The following is a 21,637-nucleotide window of genomic DNA, read 5'->3' as shown; positions in this document are numbered from 1 at the left end:
GACTCTATCTTCCTTTCTACTCCAACCCTTTCATCTTGATCATGCATTTTAAACAATTTCCCCAAGTTGATACGTATTGATTCTGGTAGGCCTGAGGTCAAATTTAGCCCTACTAGAAGTCAAGCCATGCTTATGTGTCTAGATTGTTGAAAGGGGAGTTCAAATTTGTAAAATAAGTGTAAAGTTTTCCCTATTCCCTGAAAATTATCCTTAGACCAAAATACTAGAACTAATCCGAGCAACTAAACCCAAATCAATACTGTAGCCATTTTTTTAAGTAGGAATAAAATTTAATTGTCCATTTTTTTTAAGAAAGGGCTTGTGAACTTCTCAACCAATGACCCTATAATATCTTGCGAGCATCTGCCACTAAGTTTGCAATCCATCCAACCCTTAAAAAAAATCATATAACAAGGTGAACAACCTAAAATAGGGGAGAAATTGGTCTCATTACATTTGAGAAGAATGACCATTCACGTCCCTTTACTTGTAAATATTTCGACAAATACACAATCTTCCATTTTATATATGTCATTTAGTTATATGTCCTTCCCCAAGACCAACCTGGACTCCTCCATTAATCCTCCATTTTATCTATGTCATTTGGAGATGTTACTTTTCAGATGTTTCCATACTATTTTAGCATGAATTTGGCATTGTAAACCTAAGAAATTTTCAAATAAGTTAATGAAAGTATATACGGCATGTTCCATTCGTTGATTGTTGTTTTTTTCATTCTGAAGCTAGAATTAGCGATTTATCATCATCTTTCCATTCCCCAATAAATAAATGAAAGTCTACTCAATTCGCCCCATTTTTTTATTACCATTCACGAAGGTGTTTTCTATGAAGGGTAAGTGGTGAATTGGGAATCATTTTACATTCATCCACTAATTTTAACTTTAAAGTTTACGATATTTTTCCCAAAAGTAGTAAATAAGTATTTCATGTTCACAAATAATCTGCCATTTTTCATTTGTTTGAAAATTTGGATTATTTAAAAATAATATATATATATATATATATATATATATATATATAATTGTAATTTGAATTATCTAAAAAAATTAGAGATGAACTTGTATTGAATTTAATTGTAGATTTAAGAATCAATGGATGAATCATTTATTTACTCAAGTTAAATTTAAAATTAAAAATAGATTATTTTATCATCTAGTATCTAAAATATAAAAATTGTTACTAACACTCTTCCATCATGCAAACATCATAAGTCAATTTATATAAGTGGCAATAAGTTTCATGCATTACATATTATTTTAATGAGTATAATTTGTGTCTGGAGTTTTAGTTTAATCATATTTTAATTAATCCTAAATTATATTGAATTTATTAATTAATGTGATTTTTTTATTTTATATATATATATATATATATATATATATATATATATATGTTTATGTTTATTTTTTTTCGAAATAATAATTTTTTTCTTTTCGGAAATCAGCACCAACGTCATGGGTGAAAAGGTGACATTCAGTTTCATACATCACATTTTTCTTTAGTATATACTAGCACAACTATATTAGGGATTGTGGTTGATATATGTCAATCGATATCATTTTCTTCTTTTTAAAATATTTTTTTTTACCAAACCCAATAAAAAAAATGTAAACATTGAAACAATAACTATAAATTGAAAACTGGAACTCTAGCAAAAAAAAACTCCCAAAAAACATGAAAAATAATGCTAAAAACAAAAAGCTTTGATGCTAGAATAACATTTTTTTTTTTTTTTTCTACCGTAAATGTTCAACATGTTTTAAAAATGAGAGTGAAAACCAATTCTTTGTGCAAAATTTGTGCAAAAAATACCTTGAAAATGAAAAGTGTTGGTGTTGGAATAACACTTTTTATTTTCTAGGGTAAATTTTCAACATGTGTTATGAAATAAGGTGTCTATTTCTTTCACAATAAATTTAACATTTTGAAATAATGACGTAAAAGATTTTATCATGGCTCTGAAAAACATTAAAATTTGAAAAGAATAATGAAAACATAAATTTAAAAAGAAAAACAATAAACAAAAACTAAAAAATTAACAAAAAGTAAATAAAAATATATATTAAAAACAAAACATAAAATTAAAAAAGACAAAAAAATCAAATATATAAAAAAAAATAAAAAAAAATAATCAATAATAAAAATGTTAAAAAAGAAAAACAAAATTAACTTATAAAAGATAAGAATTAGAAATGTAAAAAAGTATAAAGTAATAAATAATAACAAGAGATTAATGTTAAAGAACTAAAGATGAAGTGGTGATATTGGTGGATAGAGAGATGGGGTTAGGGTTTCACTGCAGGAACCATATGTGGTTTTCAGAGATCGCAGTACAACATTACCAATTGCCCCCAGAACGGATTCTCCCCTGCATCTCCCCGTTTTCCTTCACCTTTCATCAGCATCAAGCATGATCATCCGGCTTTATGGTTTTCAGGAAGCTTGGATTTGGACCACCACTTACCCTCACCGACTTACCTCCGTTCCTGTAACATCGACTCTGCAGGCAGATGGCAAATTGCGGTTACGACAATTATGGATGAGCTAATAGATTATTTCATGGATCCTTCGGAGGATGTGCCCATCTGGATGCATCGTAGGACCACATCAGCAGGATATTTCTCATTTGACAGCGAGCTCTCTGACGAAGTTGAAGCCATTCCTGCCATCTCCGGCTCTCGCATTCCATTTGTGACTCTACCTGAAGATGCCCCATATTTACCTAACTACATTTCACAATTGCTTTTGCTGAACTCTCTGGCATTTGCAGACCCACCAACTAACCCTAATGAGCAGACCCTTGGGGAGGTCCAGGGATCAAACCCACCTTCGTCCATCTCTTGCATATCCTTTGCAGTCTTCCCCTTAGTGTCTGCTTCTCAGGTGCCTGTCTCGTCTACCCATATTACCTCAGTGGCTTCACACCTAGGGAATTTCAATGGAATTGGCCCCCTCCCTGGCATCTTTGCCTCCATACCATCGACGACCCCATCGGGAACTAGGGCACCCCCAATCTCATTGGCTACTTGACCTTTCTCGGAATTTGAAAAATCTATTGCTAGAATACATGGGGGTTCAAGGAGGAAAAGGTGTCTAAAGCTACGGAATTGTGAGGTTTTCCTAAAGCTCACTAAGGACACACAGTTATTGGACTCCATGGACACAGCAGATAAAGTGCTTGTAGGTCATGTTCGAGGCAGACATTTTAGTGTGGAACAGCTACAGCAATGGGCCTCGGAGGTTTGGGGTCATCATCTGAAAGACCCCCCAAAGGTTCAAACATTTGTTAAAGGATGGCTCACACTTCGGTTTAGCTGCCTAGCACACACCAATTGGGTACTCTCCATAGTTTGGCATATTGATCAAGCGCCAGTGCTTCCTAGGATATGGTCACTGTTGTTCGACCCAGAACAAGAAAGGGTAGATGTTGGGCCTCTTTGGGTACATCTCCCAGTGCTCCCGCTACATTTTTTAACGGAGGATGTTTTCAAGCGGATAGGTAATGCTATTGGAACCTACCTCACTTTCAATGATTCCTTTCAGATCATGGGGCAGATGACGTTTTCTAGGATACTGGTTCACCTGGATCTCACTGATGGCTTATTGGAACACATTAACATCCAGTGGAGAAATGCAACAAGGAGGCAGATTCTGGACTATGAGGGACTCCCATTTAGATGCAAGAGATGCCATAAGGTGGGGAATCTATTCAAATATTGCCCCCTAAATGGAAGGGCGAGCAAAAAGACACCGGTTCAGAATCCATTGGCACAGGAGGCTCATTTGCAGGGGGAACAACACCGGAATAGAGAATCTCTAGAAGGGATGGCAGAAGAGCAGACAACCTCACATAAAATGTGCCAGCCTCTACACACACTACCTTGAAGAAGCGTGGTAGGCCTCCCCTCAGACCTCCTCCCCCACCTCTAGCCCGAACCCTGGTGGCCTCCGAAGATTTGGTCACTTTGGGTAAGAGCATCTCTTTCACTTCATCATCTCTTTACAACTCATCTGTACATGATATCTTATCATTTGGTTTATCTATTGGTATGGGCTCTGCGTCCATTCCTACTGCCTCTATCCCAGTTTCCTGAAATTTTTCTTCCACTCACCCCATCTTCTCTCCCATCCCTCCCTCATTGTCGATCTCCCCTTCGCCTCATTGTCGATCTCCCCTCCGCCTCCACCCTCATCTACAACACAAGCTCCCCAACATCTGGATATCTGACCCGTTCAAAATCCAAGCGTCATTCTTTGGATCATATCGGGTTTGACATCATACACTCCCCCCCTCCCCTGCATAAACTCCACAGAGGCTGACCATTCTCCCTCCCTAAAGCACGATGTCTGGCTAGTGATGAGATAGCTTCGGGTAAGTAGTATACTCTTCCTAGGGTGCTTAGAGTAAGAGAAACACCTTCTGAACCCCCTCCATGAATATTATCCCTTACAATTGTCGAGGGCTTATTAGGCCTGACGAAAAACTAGCACTCTGTCGATTAGTTGCAACTGACTCACTTGACATAATCTTTCTATAGGAGACTCATGGTCCTGCTACTGATATTACCCTTACCCTTGAGAGAATGTTTCCTGGGTAGTGTTTTATTTGTTTGGATGCACATGGAAGATCCGGGGGTATTTCTTTGGGATACAATTCCCGTACTTTCAAATTGCTCAATTGATGGGGAGGGGTTGGACATATTGGATCTGACATTCATTCAGCAGATCTAGGAATGGATTTCAGAATCTTTAATATTTACGAGCCTTGTCAGCATAGACCCAATCTTTGGGATAAACTCTTAGGTTCGAATTTATTTCTATCATATCATTTGATACATGGAGGGGATCTCAATTTCTCAATCGGACACTCTAAGTCCTGGGGACGCTGAGCACAGAGAGATCATCTCTCAGAATACTTCTCATCCACCTTGGATTCCCATCACCTGATGGACATCCCTACACCTAAGATACAAGCTACCCAGAGAAATAATCAAATCGGGGTGAATGGCTTGGTCCACAAACTTGATCGTTTATTAGTCAAAGAGAATGTACTTGATTTGGGATTCTACATCAGACAGTGGGTAGGATTGGGTGGAATCTCTGATCACCTACCTATTTATATGGAAATTGAAGTGGGCAGGGCTAAGCCCAAGGGACCTTTTAAATTCTGTTCTACCTGGCTCAGGGAAGCATCATATGTTAGCATGGTTACTTATTTCTGGAAAGCAAACCCACTAGGGGTAGGGGGACACATCAAAAATGGTTTTATTCACAATCTTGCAGAGCTGAAGAAGATGTCTAAATCTTGGGCACACAATAAAAGGACACAGGATGACCACTCCCTAAGATAGATAGAATTTGAGCTGACTATCTTTGAGAATGAGCAAGGAGGATTATACAGTTTAGATGAACATAAGGAGAGGATTACATCATTATACACATCTAGAGGGAAAATCCTTAAGGATCGTGAAGAAGTATGGAGATTGAGAAGTAGGGAAATTTGGATGCAAGATGGGGATGCAAACACCAAATTCTATCACAAGTTTGCAATGGAAGGAAAGCGATAAATACAATATGGCATCTTCAAAATGAACAGGTACAAGCTCTCAACACCTTTCCGCAACTGGCTTCACTGGCAACCTCTCATTTCAAAAGAGCTTATAATGCCCCTTGGGAAGCAGTAGACATCATACAAGTTGCACAACATTTTCCATGGTTTGTGAAGTAAGAGGAGGAAAGAGATCTAATTAAAGCAGTTACTCTCGGTGAGCTGGAGGCCACCTTGAAGGGGTTTAAAAGAGACAAGAGCCCTAGACCTAATGGATGGTGAATTGAGTTCTATTTGGCCTTTTTTGAAACCATAGGTGAAGATATGCTAAGAGTCATCGAGGACACAAGGAACAATGGAAATATAGTGGCATCCATCACCTCTACCTTCATTGTGCTCATCCCTAATTCCAATAACCCGTCCTCCTATGATGAATATCACCCTATTTCTCTTTGCAACTGCATCTACAAGATTATAGAAAAGATCATTTCCAACTAGATGCGGCCCATACTTTCCAAACACATCTCGCCGGAACAATTTTCCTTTCTCCAAGATCAACTGATTCATGATGTTGTGGGCACTACACAGGAAGTATTACATACCCTACATATCAGGAAATGCAAAGGTATGATCCTTAAAGTTGATTTATCTAAGGCATTTGATAGAGTTGATTGGTTATACATTAGAATGTTATTAACCCACCTGGGTTTTCCATTCATATATATAAAATGGATCATGAGTTATATAACTAACATTCCCTTCAGCGTCCTGATAAATGGAAGTGCATCCCCTTTCTTCTTTTCCAAAATAGGTTTGCGATAGGGCTGCCCACTTTCACCATTACTCTTTCTCCTAGTCATGGAGGGACTAATTAGGCTTATTAAGGATGAGCATAGAAGAGGCAGACTATAGGGGATTAAAATTTCAGATGATTGTATGCTCACACATCTTCTTTCTGTGGATGATGTTCTGATATTTCTCAATGGCAGTATTGGAGATCTTACTAATATTAAAACCACTTTTCTCCTTATTTCAAGTGGCAATAGGTATGCTGATTAATCATACTAAATCAACTCTGACTGTAGCTGAATGTACACAACACGAGATCCATTTTGCACTTCATCGCTTCCGTTTCACTCATCTGAGCCTTAAAGATGGCTGGAAATACCTGGGGTATAAGTTGAACCCCTTGGGCTACAAGATAGTAGATTGGACATGGCTCATCTCTAAAATGGAGAAAAGACTCAATATCTGGTATTTCAAATACCTATCTCGAGCTGGCCGACTCACTCTCATTAAGAGTGCCTTGGAAGCTACTCCTGTCTATTGGATGTCACTGGCTTGGATTCCTAGGACTATTCTCACCAGAATACAAGCCCTTTGTTGCAGATTTCTCTGGAAGGGAAGCCAACCAGGAAAGACTTTTTCTTGGGTCAAATGGGATGCCCTTAATTTGATAAAAAAAAATGGGGGGGATGGGGTATAAAGAAACTTGACGATTTCTCTTCTTCTCTTGCTCCTAAGCTTGGATGGCATTTAGTATCTATTGGCAGCCTCTGGTCGAAGGTGACCACATCAAAATACATTGCCCCAATGTGGATATTGGATTGAATCAAAAGGCCCCAAAGAAGCACTACAGGGATTTTAGTTATCTAGAAGGCTATGATTAAGGCTTTGGACCTCATCAGAGCTGGATTTACTTGGAGAATCCACTCAGGAGATAAATTACGAGTTGGAATAGACTGGTGGATCAGATGTGGGAACATGCACAGGTTGCTTATTGAACTCACAAATCATCTACAAGATAATAATATCACTCATCTGGCTCATATTACGGATGGAGAAAATTACACCTTTCTACATCAGGCCTGGAAGTCTGCTCACCAATTAAATATCCCACCTCAATGGGCAGAAATCTAGGATGATTATACTCAGGCACTTACTGAAGCACACATTCGTATTACTGAGGGAGAAGATGAGATCATATGGGCCCTCTCAAAAAATAGGGAGATACACTCCCAAACATGGATATTTAATGCTGACAGAATCCATAAAACCACAGACCATTGAAGCATGGTGGAAACATCTTTGGAAGCTTAAGGCCCCCCCAGGACTAGGCTGCTTATGTGGTCTATTCTGACGAACAAAATTCCAACTGGTGATAGCTTACTCAAGCACTCATAGTGTGGACCTCACTGGTGCTACCTCTACAAATGAAATAACGAACCAGTCCAACACTTGTTCCTCGAATGCTCTGAAGCACATAAGTTATGGAATATTATTTTACCTGCTGTTACTCCACAAAGTAATTGGATTGGTGCATCTATCTCAAAGGCCTGAAAGAGTTGGTTTACCTCTGTCACAGCCACCAGGCAACGTAACATACCTATTTTGATTAGCTAGGCCATTTAGATCGCCCAAAATAAACAAATTTTCTAGAACCTTCCCCCTTGCTGGACTGTTATCACAACCAAGGTCTTGGCTGATTACTCCCTCATTCCATAGGATCCATCTCCCCTGAGGCATAGACGTATAATTCCTTAATCAATTGATCACAGCAAGCCATGGGCCTATTTCGATGGGGCTGCACAGGAGACTGGATGTGGTGGGGGGGCCATTCTACATATCAGCCCACACCATTCATACAACATGCTCATGGGATTCAGAAGAGGCACTAATAACTTTGCAGAATTATTAGCTGCTAAATTCCTCATACAATTTGCATTGGAGAAAAACTGTAGAGATCTACAATTATTTGGGGATTCTAAAGTTGTTTGTGATTGGTTGAATAGAACCTCTAGATGCTCTGCTTTTACTTTGAGACATATACTGGATGAGGCACTGAGATTGATTTCATCCTTTGACTCTTTTGCATGCAAACACATTTTCAGGGAGCGGAACATAGCTGTTGACAACCTTTCCAAAGAAGAAGCGAACAAGGATCCGGGCATCTGGATGATCTGGGAACAATGGGATGGAGAAAACTATCAATACTACCACCAACCTTTCATGGATATCACTCTTTAATTTTTTGTTGATTATGGTTAATATCATATGTATATATTTATCGTCTGATAGACTTTTCAGATTTTATATATAGTCAATTTCCTTACAGTATATTACAATCATTGTTACCTCCCTGTGTGGAACAAAGGTAACAAATTTTTGAACACTTATCTCAGTTTTTGATGATGACAGACAAGTCTCTGTTATGTTCTGGAATATGCTCACATGCATCTACAAAATGTAATTTCTTTTTACTAATGAAATTACGATTTTTCCGAGGGGAAAAAAATAAATAATAAAAAAAAAATATTTTCACAAAAAACATAAAAAATGTAAAAAAAATTATCTCGTAAACGATAAAAAAAAAAAATTAGAAAAAAAATTTAAAAGCAAACTAGTTTTTAAAAAAACTACAAAATTAACAAAAAGAAAACCAAAAAAATTAAAACGTCTTAGATAATTTAGAAGCAAACAAACAAAAATTAAAAAGACTACTAAAATTAAATTAAAAACATTTAAAAAACACAAAAAAAAATTATAATGAACCTACAAAAACAAAAAACCATTAAAATTAAAAAAAAAAAAATCAAACTTACAAAAAAAAAAGTTACACCCCCAGAGGTCATTGGGCAGTTGAGGGCCAATTTTGAGAATCGACCCTCAGCCACCAAAAAGCCCATGGGGGCATGGCCTTGGGCAATAGAGTTTTGTGCAGCTCCACCACCCAGGGCTGCGCCCCCACCGGCTGTTAGGCGGCTGAGGGCCGATTCTCAGAATTGGCCCTTAGCCGTCCATGGCCCCGAGCAACTTAGGATCGATTCTAAGAATCTTCCCTCAACCGCTCGTGGCCATGGAAGGAAAAGTTGCACACAGTTCCACTGCCCAGGGCCGCACCCCCAAGGGCCCCGGGTGGCTAAGGGCCAATTCACACAGCTCTGCCGCCCAAGGCCACACCCCCATAGGCCCTAGGCTACTAAGAGCAGGTTCTGAGAATTGGCCCTCAACCACCTGGGCCATGGCCCTAGGCGGTGAAGATGCATATAGCTCCGCTGCTCAGGGGAGCGCACCCACAGGCCACTTGGAAACTAAGTGTCGATTCTCAAAATTGGTCCTCAGCCACCCGGTGGCCCTCGTGAATTTCTAAGCTCTTCGAGGATAAGGATATTGAAATTTTCTATCACAAGCATAAATATCCTCTTAACATTTCCTTAATTTAAGGAATCATGCATTTTAAAGCATTCCACAAATGAAGTCATAGACAAATATTTTCCTTGTGCATTCATTTTATAGATATTCCTATGTATTTTCCCGTAAAGAAAGGACTAAGAGATTATTACACCTATCCCTCATTCATAACATTTATTTCAAGGCTACGTTGGGTCGTGACACAAATAATTTTTGTGAACTTTTAACAATAAAACTACTATGAATTCTCACTAAGTAAAATGTGAATTCTCAAATCCAAATTTATGGAGACTCCATTGTTCTAATTCAATGAATGAAAGGAAAATTCACCATGTGAAAATTCATACTACAACCTCCTTTTCATGCCATTCTACAACTTAAATTATCCTTCTCTCACATTTCATTCTCACATGTTTATGGGGATGTGAACTACGAAGAAAACAAGCTATTCATGGATGGAGAGAAAATGGGATTTGGAAGATCATTAGCAAAAAACAAGAGAATCCTTTGAATATGTTCATGCCCTTTAGTTCTCAATCTCTTTTTCTTACTTTAGAGCTTTGTGATTAATTTATCTTTATTTATTTTTAAACAAAGTTCCTATGGGAAGATCAACTAATTTTTTTCAATGTATAATGACGACTATATATTTTGTTCAAAATTTTTTATGAGAACTATATACATTGCTTAAATGACATAGATCCGAGTATAAAATTATTTTAAAGATAACTTTGGAATTGCACTTTTCTGACTAAAGCTACAAGTCTATAAAGGTAAGATTTGAATACTATCTCAAAATCTACCATTGTCATTTTGTATTTATAAATAAAATTGTTAAGTTTTTTTCCATTGAAAAAAAGTGACATCATTGTAATTTCTTATACATAAAATGTAGTAAGAATAAAATCTAAGTTAATCTACTAAAAGGGTTTTTTCTGTTAGTGATTTTATTGAAGGATTGACTCTATTTATGTCGATCCTACTAAATATATATATGTTGTTACATTTTTACTCTATGTAACTTAATTTACTATAATTATTTATAGTTAGTCATAATATTTGAATTATTCAATTCAACAATATAGAACAAATTTTATTATAAAACATATTTGTATATGATAAATTACTTGTCTTTTCCTTAATTGCAAGGGGAAAAGGAGAAAATACCAATGGTACAGGAATCTTCGCCAAATGAAACTTCCTAGTAAACATGAGTTTCTTCAACACTCATCAAAAATATTTTTTTTTGTAATTTTCAGTATGACTCAAACCTTGGTATTTACAATAAAAGAAAACAATATATGTGTGTGAGAGAGAGCGAATAATAATAATAATAATAATAATAATAATAATAATAATAATAATAATAATAAGACTCGGGAGGAGGGAGGATGGAGCGCTCGCGAAAAGGACTGGGTTAGGGTTTCTCGCGCATCAACTGCAGTCCGTCGCGGCTAGGGTTCGCAAGTCCCTCGAATAGGTTACAACCGCCGCGGTCACAGCCCAGGAGCATCACAGCTGCAGCATCTCCATCGGGTTCTCCACCAGTCGTTTTCGGTCGCCGACAGGTATGGCTGACATGGAGCAAGAAGCGGTGGATTACTCGGCGGATCCCTCGCCGGACAAGACTATTTTCGGTAATCCTAGCTTCGCCTCTCGCTCTCGGTTTTCTCCGTCTACATCTTCATCTGTTCCTGCGCTCCCACAGCATCCGTCCTCCATACCGCCTGAAGCATATCTAGCCATACCATCCTCTGCTGGCTCTTACCCTACCGAATCTCTGCCATTTGAGGTCCCCCCACTCTCGCCGGGCTCCCTGCATTTTCTGGCTACCCATACTCCGCCCTCGCCCTCCTTTGATCCGCAGGCCCCTCCCCTCCTATCAGTGCCTCTTCCCCAGCCGCCGGTTCCCCCTTCATCTCGCCCCTCTGTTCCGGGAGTCCGTCGATCCGGATGCTTTGAGACACCTGCTGTCGTTATTCACCCTAAACCTCCATCTCTGGAAGGCATTTCTAACCCTCTGGTAGATCATCCGTCGGCCCCGCGCACTGGTAAAAAGAAAACGAAATGTGTTAGGGCTACAGCTCGGGACATCGCCATCAAATTCGACGAATCAAAGCCTCTCGGAGAATACATGGATATTGCGAACACAGTGTTGGTAGGGCATGTCAGGGGAAGGTCATACTCGGTGCAGAGGCTCAAGCAATGGGTACAAGAGATCTGGGGCGGAGTTCTTTTTGACCTACCTGTAGTACATGTCCTCCCCAGAGGATGGTTTTCCCTCAAATTCTCCAAGGAAAGTCAAACCAATCTAGTTTTGGGCCGATACTGGCATATTGAAATGGCCCCGGTCCTCCTAAAGCGCTGGAACCCCCTCTTTGACCCTGAACGGGAACAGCTCGGAGCAGGACCAATCTGGGTTCGCCTACCAGGACTACCAATTCCATTTTGGGCAGAAGAAGTCTTCATTAGGGTTGGAAATGCCCTGGGGACATATCTGGACTACGACCGCACATATGTGGAATCTGGGAGCCGAACACTAGCGCGGATTTTGGTCCACCTGGACACCCGCGAAGGACTTGAGGAACAGATCACGTTACAGTGGGGGAGGTGCATCAGAGTGCAATTACTGGACTACGAAGGAGTTCCCTTCCGATGCAGACGATGCCACAAAGTGGGGCACCTTGCGAAGGACTGCCCTCTCAACAAGAAAGCAGATGATACTCCGAGAGGCACCCCGGCATCCACCAGGACGGCATCCCCCATCATCTCTCGGCCTCCCTCCGCGGGCCCGCCCCCTCCGGCTTCATCTCCCATGGACGATCCAGGACTGCGGCGAACCTCGCCTCCAAAGACCAGGGCTCGCTCGGCGGCCGAAGCAGAGAGCATAACAGCGCTGCTGACAAATTATCAATTATCCAAAGAGGCCTTGTCACTTCCCAGAGGCGAATGGCTAATTGTGGAGCAGAATGGAATCGAAGAGCACCGGTATTACCATAGGCCATTCATAGACCAGAGAGAACAGAGGGACAACAGTCCCAATAACTGACAGTAATGGAGGCTAATTTGATATGATGAATTCTGTTTTGAACTATGGCTATTTTGTATACAAAAAGGACCTTTTTGTGATAGATATTAGGCTTGTAACAGCCAGACATATGTATGTATCCAGCACAATTTTGTAACTACTCTCTGATACAACACCTTGCGAGGTGAATTTTGTATGAACAACACAGTAATGCCATGGCATCTGCTATATGTAATTTTCTAATATTAATGAAAATTACTGATTTTTCCAGTGGAAAATAATAATAATAATAATAATAATAATAATAATAATAATAGGTTGAAAAATATGCATATAATGGAGGAAATGATGAACAAAAGGCTTGAAAGATTCCATATATTTGAATCTTTCTTAGAATAAATATGGAGAGTATGCTATGGGTTTCATCAATAAAGGACTCAAACCATAACTGCATAGTGCTAGACCTAAACTCTTGCTTAGATAACCCCCTCGCCCCTTGAAATTAAAATAAAAAATACGAGGACCCCTTCATTTTGGAAGTGACCAAGGGGAGCTGGAGACCTTGTGACCCATCCTCACAAAATCTCATCCCCTCCAATAGCTTGCAAATCTAAAAATATGTTGTAATCTCTTGAAACAAAAAATGGAAAAAGAGAGAAGACAATAACTTTTAGAACTAGAATCTAAGCTTGAACATTGTCTCAATGAGGAATGGTAGGGTAGTATATCATATAAACAAAAGGAAGCAATAAAGTCTTTAGCGAAAGATACATTTTGACAAAGAAAAAGAATGGATATTGAAATTTGGAGCCTTACGGTTGCAAGTGGGGAATGCAATTACAAATTTTTTCCATCAATTTGAAAAAACAGGAAGACCATCGACATGATTTGGGCCATCAGTAGAGTAGATGAGATAAAAGCCACACCCTTCCTCAATCAAATCCTAGAGATGAGATTTTGTCATTGGACACACCCCCTAGATGACTTGTGAAGAGGTTGGAATTGTATTTGACTATGCATCTCTGTGAACCACTATGAATCTATTCAAAGCATGAATGTTCATAGATGCTTATATAGACATTTCTAGAATCTATTCAAAAATCAAGAATACCCATAGATGTGATTCAAAACATTGTTAATCAATTTCCTATCTTCATTGACCAAGAAGGAACTAATTATTTGATAATTGGGCTTTTGGAGAAGGAACTACTTAGAGTATTGCACAATCTTTAGAAGAATAAAAACCCCACTCCTAATGATCTTCATGTCAGATTTTATTATTTTTAATAATATACACAATTAATTTAAATTAAATTATATTTAAGAAATTTTAAATTTAGAAAACATTTTCATAAATGTTTACCATAATAATATTCCAAAATCATGTGTCATGTGGTACCAAAAACATACTCATAATTTATGTAGCTATTACATTTCTATGTGGAAATTCTTCATGTTTAAAGTAAAAATATGCTTTGTCTTTATTTACAAAGTTTTGTAGTTTTTGGTAATATGAAATCCATGCAAGAAATTTTGTAAATTAAGTTAAACAATACCATCAGATATTTATAACTCACTTAACTATTATATATAAAACAAAATTTTGAAAAAAATATTATAAATTTGTTGAGTTTCTTATTCAAAATGTACTTCAATCTTTATATATGTGAAAAAGACTAAGGAATTTATTAAAATTCTTATTCAAAATATTAAATAAACCCTGAAAAAAACATGGATTAAGTGGAAATACTTAAAACAAAATTTTGAAAAGAATATTAGAAGTTTATTAAGTTTCTTATTCAAAATGTACTGCACTCTTTATATATGTAAAAAAACCTAAATATTAAAAATTTATTAAAATTCTTATTCAAAATATTGAATAAACCATGAGAAAAATATAGATTAACTGGAAATAATTGTGAATAAAAAGAAATACATAAACTTTATATATATATATGGATCATGAAGAAATATTTACCTAAACTATAAAGAGGAAATACCTACACTATAAACTATATATGGATAAAGAGAAAATACCTAAACTATAAACCATATAGGGATAAAGAGGAAATACATAGAGTATATATGGACCATCAATGGATCAGCCCAACTATCTAGGGATAAAGAGGAAATACATAGACTATATATGGATCATCAATGTATCAGCCGAATTGCTAGCACGCCCGCCGAGTGAAGCCCAGACGATTCTTCTCTGTGTCATACAATATATACAAATTCCTCGACTGATAGTTTCCTAAAATAGCAGCAGGTCCTTGAGGCATGTCGGAAGGATAAAATGCCAAGCAGTAAGTACCATTGCCCTGAGGCAGGAAACAATTGCCCTCAGGCAGTACCATGGCTGAGCCACTGCTGAAATGGAATGAAAACTTAGGGAATTGAATATGGGCCACACCAGAAACATTGTAACACAATACAAAGAAACCTGTCGGTTGAACTTCAGGATATCTAATCTGAGAAGAAAATTCAGCTTTAATCTGGTCAACGACTGCTGCGGGAAAGATAGTGAGAAAAGTGCCTGAATCTATGATGGTTCCGCCGTCGCCGTAATTGTCAATTCTGGATAGACTGGAGGGCAGTCTCAAGTATTTTCCACCAATACTCACCCCTCGTAGACCAACGTAATAGAATTCGTTGTATCCCACAGAGTTGTTTAGAAAGGGAGTGTATTTTAAAATCATATTCCTGGTAACTGCTCTGTCGCCAAGCACTATCACGCTGCCATTGTTTTGATCGTTAAGGCAATATGCGAATTTATGAACACTCAGCTGGGAAGGCAGAGACAGTTTTCCTCTTCCAAATCCTGCAATACCAGCAATCCCCTGCGACGTCACTGAGCATCCGAACCCAAATTTAGTTATGTGTCCACTGCCCGATGGCAAAGTCAAGGTGTCAGTCAGTAGATGCCCGTTCGCACTTCCGGAGCCATATTCAAGGTCATAGTCTGGACATGTCCCCGAGCACTTGTCTGGACACGTCCCCGAGCCCTCATAACAGACCTCTCTGCACTTTGGATCTGAACACTTTACAGAAAGAGCAGACGATGACTTGCTGGGAAGAAAAACGGTGGTGTATCCAGGGCACGGGGATGGATCCGGAGTACATGTATAATTCGGGGTGCAGGCTGTCCACACCACACTACTGCCAGTGTCCATGACCACCAGTAAATCCTGCGGAGGAGTGCCCACAGATAATTCAATGTAATACTCGTAGGCGGTGGCGTGAGCCCCATTTCTTCCATTTTCATATTGGACTCACAAACCCAATCTATGCTCATAAATAGAATCAAACATCTACAACACAATCACCAATCTACATACAATACTCTGCAACACAATCTCAGTAAATATATCAACCCATCAACTAAAAACAATTGGCTCTTCAAAACCAAACTCTGTAGCCACAAACTCATCCAAAATCCACTCAACAAAATCAAACTCCGCAACACCACATAATACCAATATGACCTATACATTCATCCATAATAAAAACTCATGTAGCCAAACAAAATTCAATATAATGAAGCTTCAACAAAGAACTCTACAATAAAACCCCTGCAACACAAATGCATCAACACTATAAACTATGATATGAGAGTGCAACAGGTACAACTATAACTCTCCTCTCCATATAAGCAACAACTAGGAGTCATAATTTGCAAAACAACTATGTTAATCATGTAGATATAGTGTAGCTCCATCACTCTCTGAAATATGCTCCAATGTTGAACCTTGATATGCTCTCTAACTCTGGAAACTTGTAGCACACATTCTCTCTCAATCCAATATCTTCTTCTTCACACTTTGGGATTTTATAATTAATGGAAGGTGCAATCAATATCCATCACTAAACCTCCTCATCTTTGAATTAATATCATTATATATGATGGTTAAATTTTTCTAACCTTTTAACAAAAAACATCCCTAACAAAAACCCTAGAAAAACCAATAAAACACTTGAATTGCATGCATAATTGAGATAAATTCACTTCGAGGAAGTATACGAGAGTTTCCTTAATAAGACTTTCATATTTACTCGAGTTTCCTTCACAATATTTGTTTATGCCCCTCAAACTTCAAGTTTGTTACTTCTTCTTTAGCCACCACTTGGAGCTAAACTTCATGAGTGATCTTAACATGCTATGACAACATTCCACACACAAATGACTCCATGAAAACATGTATATGACTTAGTACAAGGAATCAAACTCATAATTATAGGGCATATACCAAGTGACATCAATCTCAGCTTCAAAATTTTCCAACTTATTCATCAATATCATCAAAAACCTATTGAACCTATAAAACCTCTAACTAATTCATCAACCTCATCAAGCACATCCTAAAGCTAAGAACCTCTACAAAACTGTGTCAAGTCTCTAATGATCATGACAAAGTCTCAAACATGTTCTCCATGGGAAATAAGACATAGACATATTGGTGAAACACCTATTCGTAATGTTAGGATCATGAAGACCTAGTTAGCCAATGCATATGCATGGATCAAAATCTTTGCATTAGTTCAGGATATCTACATCAAACCAATGAAAACTAATGTGTAATATATCTACATACAAACCACAAACCATGAGAGCTTCCATCATTAGTTTGACGCCAATTATATGACAAACATTATTAAGACCTTGTTGACATCAACAAAAACACTACAATGCCAACATGCTCCCCCTCTGCCATTCATGTCAACATCAACCTCATATCAAAGGTTTGAGACTCATCTCCATACACTCCAAATTATGTCCCCCTTTGACATCAAAGGCAAAGCGAAATTACAACACTAAAGAACAGTGGCAACATATATGAGAGAATGAGAGAAATACTAACCTTGAAATACTCAACACCAGTTTTAACCGCAAGTGGAACATGCTCCCCCTGAACATGTGATGGGGATGCTACCATATCTCCATACTATTGTACTTACTGCCACTGTAATTTTCATACCTCCTGGTCACATGTAAGAAAATACTTCATATATATAATAAACGATATTCAATGAAGGTACATAGATTTATAGGCCTAATACATGGTTGAAACATATGTGAATCATTAACCCAAGCATGGTTGTAAAAACTCTCATCTCTCAAGAAAAAATCACATCAACACATTCTTGACGTCACCATGACTCTCTCTCATGACTCTAGGACTAATCCTCCAACAAACAAATGACGAGAACACATAATATAGGGCTTCATATGAGAGGACATCGCCAATGATGATGATGTACAATGTGATACATGCAGTTGTTACAATACCTACAAAACTCTCTCGAATGGATGGAACATTCAACCAATGCACTGATACATAAGTGATTACAAGGATGATCTTGCACACATGACTGCATACTTACTTTTAAATAATAGACACACTATAATTCATGCCATAAGAAATACTACTTATCCATCATGCCAACAATGAAAAGCACATACGTATGGTTGAACTACTTGAGATCCACCATAAGTCCTCAATCAAAAATGATATTCATTAAGAGAAATGGCTGCTACAAGTGTTTCTCCACCAATTTGAATGAACATAAATATACATGGAATTTACATGGATTCAAAAATGAACAGAATAATGCTTTAGATAGTTGTTACATCAATAAATCTCCTCTATTTATGCATGAATCAATGAGCTCCATCAATGCATGGTCGGTACATATGTTTTTCAACGAACTGTCAATGACAACAAATACATATGTAAGGTTGAAAAATTACTATTTCACTCATGGGAACATATAAGTAGTTTCTACAAATAATTGAGTTAAGTTAATGAAGAAAATGTCAAATAACCCATGAAAATATCGTACCATGCATAGCTCCCCCTAAGTTCAATATACCTCCAATAGGAAGATTGATCACTTACCACTAAGTACAGAGGAGTGAGTTTTTGACATTTTGGTCAAATCAACTAAGTAATCAAGAAAATTAACATATTTCCTAGAATTTTTCAACATATTATTAACTATAATATTGATAAATTTCACAAGCATCATCATTGATTTGTTGTCTTTTTTTCTTGCTCTCACCTAAGTTGTCTTTGTGTTTGTTTTTGTTGTCTTCGTTTTCCTATATTATATTTATAAACATTTGTATTGACGTTTAAATATTTTTTGTATATACTAATATTACTCTATTCATTTTAATTATGTAGTATGGACTCCCTAGGGCATTGCTTGAAGAGGAAGAGGCGGTTGTAGTACAATCACCTGTTCAAGAACATGGAGCAAATATTTAGGATCAAGATAACGATGTTACAAACATAGTTGAAAAATATGGGACAAATATATTTATCCAAGAGACATTTAATAATTTTGAAATTGATGATGATGGAAACCAGTATGATGGTTGTGCTTTTGATAAACATGTACTTGAGAGGGAAATTAAACCTCTTTATGAAGGCTCAAAAACAACTCTTCTCTTTGTTGTATTGTTGCTGGTCAACTTAAAGGTGGTGAATGGTTTGTCAAACAAATGTGTGACACAACTCCTAAGGTATGTAATATATTCTGTGGCATTAATTAGTACTATATACATGAGGGTGAAAGCATGAAAATGGTTACACTTTTTGGCCAAATTCGATGATGAAATTTCAATTTCTTGTTCTTTTATCAAATTGAAGTCCTCAAAATTCATATAAGCACTATGAATTTTGATTCGGAGTAAAAAGAAAATTTGTGGAGAATTATTTTGTTTTCCTAATGATATTTTTTTCAAAAATATTTAATGTTATATAATATGTCAATTTTCTATTAAATGAAAATCTTGTCCTTTCACACATCTTAAGAGGTATGTGCGTGTTCACGTAGCATAACTTAGTCTAGAATGTGTAGTTTAATACATATATACATACATATATATATATATATATATATATATATATAAGCATGATCTACGCAGAGAAAGCTAAGTGTTTCGTATTAAAAGAATAGTTTTTTATGAAAAAATATATTATTATTATTTTTCGAAGTTGGCGAATTAATCTTTCAATTGCATTTTGCATACACATGTTCCCATAAAATTTTCTTCAACTATTTAAATAAATTGAGAAACCAAGAGAACCATTTTGAAGAGGATCTGTAAATGAATATATTGGTATTCCTTGAAATATTTTTGTCGCTTATATTTTATGATATTGATTTTTTATTCAAGTTCTTTAAAATAGTTCAAAAAAATTTCAAGTGTTATGTTTGAAAGAAATTAGATGAAAAATATTATATGAATTTGAAAATGTCAAATTCATATGCCATTGGATAGAGGATTCCTTCATGAATCCACATGATCAACTCCGCCACCTAAGGAAAAATTTACCCCTAAGCCCGCTAGGGTAGAAAATGGTGTTGCGGGAAAGTTTGCAGAAGGGGTGCTGAAATTATGGCTTTTAGGACTCAAGAGGCTCGAGAGAGTGCTTAAAACACTCAATCGAGTGCTTAAAACACTCAATCGAGTGCTTGATTTCAAAATTCAAATAGCTCAGTAGAGTTGTTTTAAATTCAAATAGCTCGATCAGCCTATTTTTTTAGCACCAGAGGAGCTTGATAGAGTGCTTAAAATGGCTCAATCGTGCTATCATTTTTTCCACCCAAATGTGCCCTCTTTCGCCAAACCGTGTAACCTAGATCCATGCTTTCACCCATGAAAAAGCAATAATTTTTTCCTTTGTTTTTAATGTAATTAGTATGTTTATCATGATTTAATTAATTTGTAAAATTTGTATGCAATATGTATGATCAATATTGTTTAGTAAATTAACCAAAAGTGTTTTTTTCTATGTTGTAGATTGTTAGGTGAATTTTTGTTACCACCATCAAATGTTTTACCTCATACATACTGAGATTTAGGGGCCATTATGAAAGATATTGAATGGAGTATCAAGCTATCCATGCATATCCTAAGGATTATATTCTCTATTATAAAGAATATCCATCGAAAGAAAAATTCCCAAAATGTGATGAGAGTAGACATCGAACCAATAAAGTAACAAAAAAGGTTCCTCGCAAGGTTGTTGGTTATATTCCCATAATTTTGCATCTCTAACAATTGTTTATATGAAAAAGCATAGCTCAACTTATGGATTACCATGCAATGAATAAAAGTGAAGATGTTGTTCTTAGAATGAGTGTAGATGGATCCACATTTTGGAATATAGAGGAAAGGTGGCCAAAGTTTAAGACAAAACCTCATAATCTTAGGTTTTCATTAGCTGATGATAGTGTCAATCCATTTAGAGAGCTGAGATCTACTTACTCAGTCTGGCTCGTTTTTGTTATCAACAACAATATTCCTCCATGGCAATCAATAAAGAGGGAGCACATAATGTTCACAATGATTGTTCAAGGTATTAGTTTTTTTACTCATATTGTTGGGTGTGGAGCCTTATTATCTTCTGTATTCAAAGGTATTGTCGCATTGGATCCTAGTTCGTAATGGGGTGGAAATGCCACCCATAAAATATACATTGCATGGGGGTTGTGGGCAGCACCCCCAAAGCTAAAAATAGATGTAAAATTTCCTTGTAAAATGTTGTAATTTCGTAGTCAATATGGGTCGTTCATTAGGCAGAGATCTGACGGTAGATGTTATGTCTAATTTAGGGGTTTTTTCCCTAGAAGGCACCCCTCGCTATATATATGAGGGAATTGTATTGCCTCTATGAAGATCTATATTCTGAGTTAGGAAGAGAGAGGAGATTGACAAAGAAGAGTGAATTACAGTGGATCTATTGTAGGTTGTATCTCTTCAGTTTGCTGGATAATATAAAATGAAGGACTGGCCGTTTCTCCATGGACATAGCCCAAACTGGGTGAACCACATATAT

The 21,637-nt window shown here is 37.1% G+C and overlaps 1 protein-coding gene across 1 annotated transcript; it reads right to left on the bottom strand.

Moving 5' to 3' along the window:
• Window positions 1-14,962: 14,962 nt before the first annotated feature.
• On the bottom strand, window positions 14,963-15,961 carry LOC149144250 (aspartic proteinase nepenthesin-1-like). The gene has a single exon (XM_089452090.1). The coding sequence runs from the start codon at window positions 15,959-15,961 to the stop codon at window positions 14,963-14,965; it is 999 nt and encodes a 332-aa protein (XP_089308216.1).
• Between the last annotated feature and the right edge of the window lie 5,676 nt (window positions 15,962-21,637).

This window comes from Pinus tabuliformis, chromosome X (genome assembly GCF_031772625.1).
Source record: "Pinus tabuliformis cultivar Carrire ecotype Pingquan chromosome X, CPIR1, whole genome shotgun sequence".
Taxonomy (NCBI): Eukaryota; Viridiplantae; Streptophyta; class Pinopsida; order Pinales; family Pinaceae; genus Pinus; species Pinus tabuliformis.
This window is presented reverse-complemented; position numbering and strand designations above follow the sequence as displayed.